This window comes from Haplochromis burtoni, unplaced genomic scaffold (assembly GCF_018398535.1).
Source record: "Haplochromis burtoni strain Fernald_Lab_line unplaced genomic scaffold, NCSU_Asbu1 Contig_539, whole genome shotgun sequence".
NCBI lineage: Eukaryota > Metazoa > Chordata > Actinopteri > Cichliformes > Cichlidae > Haplochromis > Haplochromis burtoni.
Window position 1 is genome coordinate 276,801 of NW_024582900.1, and position 11,726 is coordinate 288,526.

Genomic DNA, 11,726 nt, shown 5'->3' on the forward strand with positions numbered 1-11,726 from the left:
GAGACACGAAAGAGCCCCAGTTCTCTTTATTTATTACCTTCACGATACGTGTGTGTGTGTGTGTGTGTGTGTGTGTATGTGTGTGTGTGTGTGTGTGTGTGTGTGTGTGTGTGTGTGTGTGTGTGTGTGTGTGTGTGTGTGCGCGGGTGTGGCTGTGCATCAGGAAGAGGACGAGCATAGAGCATGTGTGCATTCTGATCGGTACCTAAGATTTAAGGCTATCATTTGCAAATTTTGTTTACTTTTTATAAGGTTCCAATAATTCATATATCATTGTCTAAGTATAAACAAAAGGACTTCACTCTTGGTACATATTGTGTTTTGTGTTTGTAACTAGCCTCCTATTTAAGAATGTATATTTGTATGTATGATATACTCATCTAGAAACTATATAATGGACAGTTTTAATATTGCTTCATCTCGTCACCACTATACTGCTCGTGCCATTAAATCCATGCACACGAGCATCTCTGAAACAGAAGTAATGCAGTCACTTCAAAGAAAACAACGAATGCTGAAGTTTTTCATTTCTGTTTATCTCTCATTTGTGGAATTATAGGAAAAAACCGTGATAATGACGTCATAATAATGACGCTATAATAATGACGTCATAATAATGACGTCATAATAATGACGCTATAATAATGACGCTATAATAATGACGCTATAATAATGACGTCATAATAATGACGCTATAATAATGACGTCATAATAATGACGCTATAATAATGAACAATAATGACGCTAATAATGACGCTATAATAATGACGTCATAATAATGACGATCTCAGAGGGCTTTCAGGTAGCCTACTCTGGCAGCCATATTGGAGGTCCTCGGTTCTTTTGTAGCTTAAACTGCACCTGCTTTAAAGCTTTAATTTATTAGTTAATGGACTCACAACAAAGTAGCTAACAGCTTCAAACCCCATGTAAATACTAACACTCAAATCTGGTAGGTAATAGTAGATAGGACTCTTTGTCAGATGTTTATCATGCTGTGTGGGTTCATGTTACAGGCTTACTTTGGTAGTTCTGACCAGGATTTTCATCACTTCTCTGAATATTCATCTCACAGTACTGCGACAGGGTAAAACTGCATTTACATGAAAGGACACGGTTGAAAGAAGAAGAAGATTATCATGGACCAGTGCTTAGACTGAAGTACGTATGAGTTTTGGGAGCTTTTCAGCTCCAGTCCACTGTTCCTCTGACCTACCAAGGCTTTTATCTGCATACTTGACCCCAGGTTGTTCAAATAGACACAAATTTGACATCAGATGCCCTACCTGACACATTTATTCCTGACACTAGGAAAACTCCAGCTGTGACTCCTTGATGCTGAATTTGTGGCTCTTCTGAGTCTCAAACTGCAGAGCTGAGGCAAATGTGTTAACCACTACACAATGGTGTAAAAACCACTCAGCCAAATGTCACGAACCCAGAATTTGAACCAAAGACCTTTAATATTTGATGTGGACCAACATTTGGCTGATGCTCATTCGTTTCCATGACCTCATTGCAGTCTCTCCTGCTACACTGGTTTGCAGCTGTTTATCTGGACAAACCAACTAATGGAGGAAAACAGCATTAATGAGAATGACCTTCGGCTGGTTTCTCTGAACACAGTCCAGGTTTGTGCACTTTTAAACATAAACCTGCCTATTGCTGAAGCTCTGACAAATCTATTTTTATTTGTATCATATTATCAGAGTTCAAAAAAGGACACTAATGAGCATGTGCAGAGGTAACAGCGAGCAGCTGAGATGAAAAGGCCTTAGTATGCGTCAGCTCGTACTGCCGACGTTTGGCTTCTCTCTTTTGAATTGAATCCAAGTAAGACATGGATTCTTGTATTTGCAATAAAAAGCTGGTGTTATTATGGGTGACCTGTTGTATGTAATTGCACTTTGAAATGGGTTTGTGAGTAATATTCGCTCAGAATCCTCGAGAGTAAAGGCCAAAACTTCCAAAGTAAGGCCCCATTTGTAGGAAAATTCTAGCGGTTTGATATTTCCGTGGACCTCCACGATGGAACCAGATGGAACTGATTGTGTTTCGCACCTTGAAAAGTCTCTCTCGTACAAACGATCTCTGCGGACGATGTTGACAGTGTACACAACTCTACGGGGACGGCACCAACCGGTGTGCGCATAGACGCAATACTGTGTTTAACAACAGCTGGATAATGGAAATGCATGTGTGTGCGAGTGTGTGTGAGTGTATTAAACATGGGCAATAGCAAAGCACTGGTGCTTCCATCCATGTATATGAGCTAATGTAGAAAAGGCACAGGCAGCGTGGCCTGTTATCTGATCCTGCCCTCGACAATCCTCCTTTTCACTTTTACTGTTACTAACAAAGAATCTGCAATATCCTCTCGGACACAGACGATCTGAGTCACCGAGTTATTTTTAAGCTTCTACGTTACAGATCTGGAATTTCTTTTCTCTGAAAAATTTGAATGACTGATTTGTAGTGTGTGTGTGTGTGTGTGTGTGTGTGTGTGTGTGTGTGTGTGTGTGTGTGTGTGTGTGTGTGTGTGTGTGTGTGTGTGTGTGTGTGGAGTAGATACACATAGTAGGAGGTGGTGATTAACTCTGATCAGTCCCTATAACACCAACATGTGCTCTCGAGCAGAGACATTCCCAAACTGTGTGCCCGTGCTTTGGAACATTTTATGACACAGCGATGAAGGTGAGCTGTATGCTGTCATCTGCAAAGATCTTCTACTGGGGTTTTTGTCTTTCTTTTGTTGTTTTGTGTGCAAATATCCGAATATTTCAGCTTAGATGTGTGGTGATGATGTGAAGTACTACCGATACAATGGCTTCCTCTTTACCAGTCCGTTTGAAAGCGACTGAAACAATAATATTGGCCCTGCACTGTTGATTAGCCAAAAATCTGAAGCCATGGACGAATGGAAACCGTGGATGCTTCTAATGTGACTCCACAGCCTCTCAAACACACATAATAGAGATGTCTTGCCTGCCAGATTATTTCTTCACAGCCATCTAGACCTGGCATCTAGAAAACCCTGCAACCCCTACGTGCACTCTCTCGGCTGATTTTGCAGACTGTTTTCATGTCTTTCTTCCATACAGTGCTTACATAATTTAATAATCCCTCTTCTTTATGCCAACCATGTGGTGAACCAAAGCTCAGCTGCAGCTAGCATGAAGCTTTTCCAGTTGGCTACTTCAGTTATTACAGTACGTACGGCTGTGGGCCACTGGTTTGGAATGCCTGTGTTCTTCTGTTATGCACTGGCTTTGCCCTTAATGATTAATATATGAATATAAATATATATATACCCTTGCTTTGCTCAAACCAGCCTTCCTCATAAATGTAAATATTGTCCCTTGGTTTTAACTTTTATTGCAGATAGGGGAGAACTCGTGGAAGTGCTGTACTCTGAGTTATCTCGCGGCTTTTCAGTGTCATCCCCGGGCTGTGATTGTGCGGCACGAAAAAAGGGGAGGCAAGGCGGTGGGTAATGCCAGTAAAGCAGCGTGACAGAAGAGGGTTAATACCATCGAGCTGTGCTAAGATTGCCCAGCCTCGCTTGGCTTTAAGGGATTGCAGGCAGTATTAGCAGCTGAATAATTATTTTTGCTATGTTTCTCCTTGTGTGCACACTTTCAGTGTGGCTCATATTCATTCATTCAGCCCAACCCCCACGCCCCAATGCTCTTCTTTTAGGCTCGAGAGCCTGGAGTCTTGTAAAAAACGTATATTTTTGAGTCCTGTGCAGGCAGAGTTCAAGCTCTGTTTTAACTTGAATGTGCTTCATATCTTTCACGTAGAGCCCAGTGAAGGAACGACTAGTCGGAATTGCACATTTAGCACTGTGACAGAGAAGAAAGAGAGATTGATAACGTAGTGCTTTTTCATCTTCGCTGGAGTGAAAAAGTGACGCTTCCACTATGTTTGGGACACTTGTAACCACAAGTGTCCCCTTAATGCTGTTAAAGAGACGTCATATATGACTGTACATATATGATGAGTATAAATATAAGGCATCTATTTTTGACAGTCTTTGTGGTGTGGGCAGAAGTCGTACGAATAGGAAAAACATATAGGTTGGAGCCAACGTGCATCCTCGCCGTGCTCAACGATGAGTCTGTGTTTGCAACTTTTTTCTGTAAAGCTTCTCTTCACGTTTGGATTTTTCTTTTTGTATGCTGCACTGAAAATACGTCATTTTCACAAGTGGTTTGGAAAACAGAAGTGTCAGTCACTTCATCCAGTGAAATATTATAGTATACAGTAGAGTAGCTGTTGCATTATTTGTTACGAGCTGTATGTAATGTTATTATGGAAGATGTAATGTCCTTCTGTAAATGTTGTTTAATGTTTTACCTGAAATAAAAATTTATTAATGCTTCAGATGCGTCTGTGGGTCACATATCATTTGTTCTTACGTTCACACAGAAAAGTTGACATGTGGTGTCTCTGCATACTTAAACACAGCCTAGTGCCGTGTCTCTTTAGAGTCTTTTGACCTTTTGGCCACACAGAAAAGTGACACTGATCAACCAATCAGTCAGTCACTTAGGCTAACATTATAATGTCCCAGAAATACTGAAGAACCAGCAGCAAAGCAGATATAAAGTTCACATCAAGTTCAACGAAGCAACAAAGTCTGCAAAGCATTTAGAGAGATAAAAACAAGAACTTCCTTGTGACTAGGAAAAGTTGGTGGTTGTCCAGTAGCTGGACTGAAGTTTTTTTTGCTAGTTGCTTCGACCAACCTGTCCCCCAGAGGTCTGGTATGCAACCAGCCAATGGGCAACCATTTTCAGTCACAAGGCAACTGCACAGGTTAGAATCTAGGATCTATCTATGCCCCTCCCTAAGCCTGGTCGGAGGTTTCTTCCTGTTAAAAGGGAGTTTTTCCTTCCCACTGTCGCCAAAGTGCTGCTCATAGAGGGTCATATGATTGTTGGGTTTTTCTCTGTATGTATTATTGTAGGGTCTACCTTACAGTATAAAGCGCCTTGAGGTGACTGTTGTGATTTGGTGCTGTATGAATAAAATAAAATGGAATTGAATAGATAAAAATCTGATTACTCAACATTACCTTCCTAAAACAGTACATGTCTTATTCCATATATGTAGTTAATAACCAAAATTCTGAATTTTGATTTTCAAAGGAGGAACAGAGGACCGTGTGTGTTCCTCTTCTGATTACACCCAGTACTGTAAAGTATATGTTGTACAGAGAGAGAAAATAAAGCAGTCGCCTGTGCATGCACAATTATTAGAGTATATTTAATGACCTTTTTTTAGCTGCTCTCAGCAAACACCATTTCCCACAAACCCAAAGCATTTGCAGGTCAACGCTGCAGAATTACTGTAATGACCAGTTTCTATCTTGAAAACAGTGTGTGTACTATCATCTGATTCATAATTACAACTGGGAATCTGGGACTTAATAGCACAGCTGGATTTGTAGTTATGAGCATAGTTACAAATGTCACTCGGATTTTGAATGAGGTTTGAACAGAACCCAGAAGATCGTATTCCACTTTGGCTCTGTGCACGAGTGCAGTGCTAGAGCACTACTCTAACTTAAGATACAAAGCTAATTACATTGCAATGGTGGACGCTTTAGTTAAAGTTAAATAAATGAATCCCCCAGGATAGATTTCATTTCATTGCAGATTTCCATGTAATAGCAACTGCCTGTGTCTCTCTAGTCTACAGCACATACAGTATAAAAACATATTAATCTTGACATATTATTTCTCTAGACTTTCTACATCATCACTGGATAGTTTTCAACATTTCTGATATAGACTTTAGTGATACTGCTACAGATAGAGCTTTAAAATAAAAGACAAGCAGAACATCTGGTAACACAAGTCTGCGTGAAGCTCTCATCGCACTCTCAGTGCAGCCCAAGCAAGAAAATCTAGCATTCCTATGTCAGTGTGCATTTTACAGTGCTCGCTCCTCTCCTCCTGCTAACAGCCTGCAGTGCCAGATGGGAAACCTTTCTCTCATTTTGTCTGCGTTAAGGATCGTATGTATTTTTCCACCTTTAGCTAATTCCTCCCTCTTGTTCAGTAATAATCAAATTCTTTGAGTAAATGCTGAGTATAAGAAGTTATGTCTGTGACTACAAACTGTCTGCATGTGGAACAACAATGCTGCACACTCGATTTCAGGGCAGAAGAGTCCAACTTATTCCATTAACCCTACAGAAAAAGGAAGTGTTTTAGTTTTACAGGAGCAAATACAACATATTTATATACGTGTAATACATGAGGTGCATCAGGGAAAACAGTAGAGTAGAAAAATGAATGCATGAATTAATGCTTTTCATATTAGAGGGCAGTACAGACAAGCTGAAAACACAACATGGACATGGAAGAAAATATACTTTCTTCTTCTTCTCTGTTTTAATCCAGTAGTTCTTAAACAACATCAGCAATCAAGCTCACTCTGAGGTTCAGCTGCCCTGAGGAATCAAAGTCCAGCACTCAGTCTCTAGCTTTACTCTTTTTTGGGCTCCTGAGGTAAACATCTGTATTAGATGTCTTTGTCAGCTGTTTGTAATGGCTCTAAAACAAACAAACAAAAAACACTACAATTTGTTGTGACCTATACCACCACTGATACAGAGGAAGAGACAGTCAGGCTTGATCAGGTTAAGAGCCCCTATGAGCAAGTGCTTTGCAAGAAATTGACCACAAACTGCTAAGGCGTGTAAAGAAGAGAGACTACAAGCAAACAAAGTAAAGAGGAAGGGAGCCAACACTCAGAAGGACACTTGATTCGGTCTTTTAATGTGTGCAGCGCTGTTCCAAAATGAACCCCTGCAATTTATGCAAACATGAGGAAAAATGCAGACCCTCCCTAACCTCCATCTCTTAGATCCTACAGAGAGAGAGAGAGAGAGGGAGAGAGGGAGAGGGAGAGAGAGAGGTATTAAGCTATTGAAGGTGACACGGATGTAGATAGGAAGTGCGTCAGTACAAAAGTATGTGTGCCAAAGTAGAAACCAGAGTTCAGCTACGTCTTTTTTTTGTTGCATCTATTAAAATATAGAGTACTTTGATCTCTATGTGTATTACATTCCTTTTATTTGGTACTTTTACTGTACGTTTAATCTGCTCTCTAAATTATCATAACTTAACCATTTCATTTTGAATGACTTTATAGAGAAGGCAGCATATTCAAAAAAACGATAAAATGTAATAAATACAAAATCAGAACCAAAGGGGCATAAAGTCAAGATAATGAAATCTTTCCCATCCAGATTAAAATAGTCTGCGTATTGGTTTTTAAGCTCAAGAAAGCTGCTCAAGCTACAGTTGTATTAAAGGCTTTTATTGTGAAAGTTTATCGCGGAAGTAATAATGACTGGAGGTGAGCTTGGCTGCAGTGGCATTAGAGTGAGGGATCGCAGAACAGGTTTGAACGGCAGACTGACGCTGTGTCGGGCACGCTGCAGAGCGGAGCTGTCCTTGTCCTGGAGGATTAGAGTTCGGGCTTGGTTTTGGACTGGATTTCACCCGAGGAGGTCCGAGTTTGCGATTCACGAGTGTGGATGTTCTAACGCACTGCGCTGCTACCTCGGCGCGGCGACGAGAGGGAGGACGGACAGCCAGAATCCCGCGGCGAGAAGCGGCGCTTACCTCTGCGAGAAACGCCAACAAAGAGCGTTCAGGGAAGTAGCCTGCTGCCTGCTGAGGTAACGCAAGTTAGTTAAGCAACACGCAGAAAGTACGGCAGCGTCTGCATTCCTCAACATGGCTTACAACAGACTTCTCCGCTCGGCTTTGCTTTTTCTGTTTTTTATCCTGTTCCTGAACCTGGGGATTTTTCGAGTCAACGGCCAATACGGCGGCAGTGACCGAGGATTGTCTATACCGGAGCACGGATTCTGTCAGCCCATTTCCATCCCCCTGTGCACGGACATCGCCTACAATGAGACTATCATGCCGAACCTGCTGGGCCACACCAACCAGGAGGACGCGGGGCTGGAGGTCCACCAGTTCTACCCGTTGGTGAAAGTGCAGTGCTCCCCGGATTTAAAGTTCTTCCTGTGCTCCATGTATGCCCCCGTGTGCACGGTGCTGGAGAAGGCGCTGCCCCCGTGCCGCTCTCTGTGTGAGCGCGCGCGGCAGGGCTGCGAGGCGCTCATGAACAAGTTCGGCTTCCAGTGGCCCGACAGCCTCGCGTGCGATAGCTTTCCGGTCCACGGCGCGGGGGAGCTGTGCGTCGGCCAGAACATGTCGGACCACACGGAGCCCCAGCCCGGGCCCTACTCCACCGAGCGGCCACCTACTGACCCGGGGAACGGCCAGTTCAGATGCCCGGCCTCGCTCAGGGTGCCTCCCTACCTGAACTACCGCTTCCTCGGGCAGGAGAACTGCGCCGCGCCGTGCGAGCCGAAGAGATCCCACGGGATGATGTACTTCAGCGAGGAGGAGCTCAAATTCGCCCGCATATGGATCGGCATATGGTCAGTGCTGTGTTGTGCTTCCACTTTATTCACCGTGCTCACCTACCTGGTGGACATGAAGCGCTTCAGCTACCCAGAGAGACCCATCGTCTTCCTTTCTGGCTGCTACACCATGGTTTCCATCGCCTACATTGCTGGATTTTTACTGGAGGACAAGGTGGTTTGCAATGACAAGTTTGACAACGACATAAAGACTGTGGTGCAGGGCACCAAAAAGGAGGGCTGCACCATCCTCTTCATGATGCTGTACTTCTTCAGCATGGCCAGCTCGATCTGGTGGGTCATCCTGGCTCTCACCTGGTTCCTGGCAGCAGGAATGAAGTGGGGCCACGAAGCCATCGAGGCCAACTCTCAGTATTTCCACCTGGCGGCCTGGGCCGTTCCTGCCATCAAAACCATCACCATCCTGGCAGTAGGTCAGGTGGATGGAGACGTGCTGAGTGGGGTTTGCTTTGTGGGCATCAACAGCGTGGACGCCCTGCGCGGCTTTGTTCTGGCGCCCCTCTTCGTATACCTGTTTATCGGCACCTCCTTCCTTTTGGCCGGATTCGTGTCCCTGTTTCGAATCCGAACCATCATGAAGCACGACGGCACCAAGACGGAGAAGCTGGAGAAACTGATGGTGCGGATAGGCATCTTCAGCGTGCTTTACACCGTGCCGGCCACCATCGTCATCGCCTGCTACTTTTACGAGCAGGCCTTCAGAGAGCAGTGGGAGAGGACGTGGATCAGCCAGACGTGCAAGACGTACGCCGTGCCGTGTCCGGCCCACAGCCACCCCAACATGAGCCCAGACTTCACCGTCTTCATGATCAAGTATCTCATGACGCTCATTGTTGGCATCACTTCTGGCTTCTGGATCTGGTCCGGAAAGACCCTTAACTCCTGGAGGAGGTTTTACACGAGACTGGCCAACAGTAAACAGGGCGAGACCACAGTGTAGTCGAACCTCACGCAGACTGTTTGTGACAAACTGAATGATAATCCTTCTTTTTATTCATTTTCTTGGACTCACAGGAGACACTCGCTCTGTTTTTTTAATGTACATATGCATTTGTGAGATTTTTGTAAGTATATATTTGTATTTAAAGATTTAAAAAAAGATTTTTTTGAAACACCTTTTTTCATACGTTGGACTTGATGGAATTTTACTTAATCATCACAAAGAGCCAGCCGATCATCAACAGTCCTGAGGTCTCATGACTTGTCTTACTGCAGACACCTTCTAGGAGTACTTCCCGTGTGTGTGTGTGTGTGTGTGTGTGTGTGTGTGTGTGTGTGTGTGTGTGTGTGTGAGATCGGTGAACTGCCTGTGAGCCCCAGGTCTATTCTAAGCAGAGTCTCGTGAAACCCAAGTGCTTCCTCGTGGCTCCCTCTCCCCCCGATTAACCAGCTGTAGTTTGTGTCTGTTGTACAGTGGAGTGAGCGGTGGCCCGGCTCTGGAGGGACGTGTCAGCATCCTGGGAACAAGAAGTGGTGTGCAAGGTTGTGAATGTGAGTCACTGTGGCAGATGGTTGTGGCCTGTAGCTCAGGCCTTTACATTCCTTTTCTAAATAAAGCGCAGGTAGTCATGCAAATGTAAAGGAACACACAAGTGGTTTTGCATGTATGTTACAATGCTGTCAGGCAAAACGCGAGATGAATTTCTCTCATGTTTTCCTGAAAACATGTTTCTTTTTAATGATCTGCCGTGATCACGATCTGCTTTTGTAATTCTGAACACTCTGACCTTCAGATTCCTGTTTGGTATTTTTGCGTGTAGTGCTGGGCGGTGTGACAGTGAGATTCAGTTTCAGGGTCGTCTCGGCGGGTCTTCATGTAGGGCTACAGCAGCTCGCTCTTCTGTCAGGAGTGTAAAACCCTAAACACACACACAAAACAGTCTATGTTGTCCTGTCGGTCCTTAAAGCAGAACAGCAAGTTTTACGTGAGATGTGTTTCCACTTTTTTATTTTTTCGTCCCTGTTTGTAACAAAATCAACATGTTGTGGGTCGTGAGCTTTAAGAAAGTCTGTTTGGACTTATTCTCCGAACTTTGTGGGGGAAATGATTCAGCCATCAGGAAAAACACACTTACCTCAAGTCGCACATTATCCATGTCACTGTGTGTGGAGCAGCCCTGCCCACAGAGAAGAGACCAGGAAACACAGCAGATCCTCTCGTGGTCATCTTTGCTGTTTTTTGTTCTTTTCTTCATCCTCGCCCCGTCTCAGGCTGCACACAGCACCTCCACGCTGTTATGCTAACCTGCTAGCGTATCCCAGCATGCTGTTTGTCTGCGTGAAATTCTAAATTACAAATTAGTAACAAATTTGTTCAGTTGACCAGACTTTTCTCAATGAAAAAATCTGTCATGCATGACGTTATGAACAGTGTAGCGCCCAGCACTATGTTCTGTTTTTCTGGCATGGTTGCTATGACGCAGACTGGCCCTTGTAATTTGATGCAACAGCAACACAACTTTGACCAAAGTAACAATCTAACAACAGTTCTATGTAGATCTACAACATGCAGAAATGCTGGTGTGTTCCTTCACTGCACACGTTCAAAGCAGCAGTAATGTCTGTTTAATAAAGATCTATTTTGAGAAATGCAGTTTTTAAAGAGAAAATGAAATACTGCTGCAGAGCTTGTGCAAATGTGTCTGTGATTGTGTGATGTGTGTCTGTGTGTAGTGTGTTTGTGTTGTTGTGTGTGCGGTAGTGTTGTAAGTGTGGTGGCTGTGCTGTGGATGTTTGTGATTGTTTGATGTGTGTGTGTGGCTGTGTTGTGTGTGGGCTTGTTGTAAAGCAACAACTTTCATAACTTTGGAACTAAATTTTCAGACATTTAGTATAGTGTTCTTAAATCTTTGGACGCACTTTGCAGCCTTATAGTTATGTTTACCCACAACACGTCGAAAATGATTCCTGTTTGTTTGGTTTTGCATCAAAAATGTGTGATTGTGCTGGAATTTGTTATCAGGCAAGAACAAAAGATTCAAGTCAAAATTGAAAATTCCATTTTGAGAATTTGGAGATGAGATCCTTTAACTTTATGCAGTTAAAGGTATGAATTAGTGTTTCAAAGAGAATCTGCAGGTTAACAGAAATGAAAGTGATGACATAATTAAAAATAAGACCTTTAGATCTTTTAGGTCATAAGTAGCTTTTGAAACCGTTCAAGCTTGAATACTCGTCAGTAGTACGAGATCATTTTTAGTGGACGGTATAAAGTGAAACATGGGTTCAGTGTCGTGTTTCACAATAAAAT

General features: G+C 43.4%; 1 protein-coding gene across 1 annotated transcript; it reads left to right on the forward strand.

Annotated features, from left to right (window-relative positions):
- The first annotated feature begins 7,379 nt into the window (after window positions 1-7,379).
- fzd1 (frizzled class receptor 1) lies at window positions 7,380-10,659 on the forward strand. The gene has a single exon (XM_005947604.2). The coding sequence runs from the start codon at window positions 7,758-7,760 to the stop codon at window positions 9,414-9,416; it is 1,659 nt and encodes a 552-aa protein (XP_005947666.1). The 5' UTR covers window positions 7,380-7,757; the 3' UTR covers window positions 9,417-10,659.
- Window positions 10,660-11,726: the final 1,067 nt, after the last annotated feature.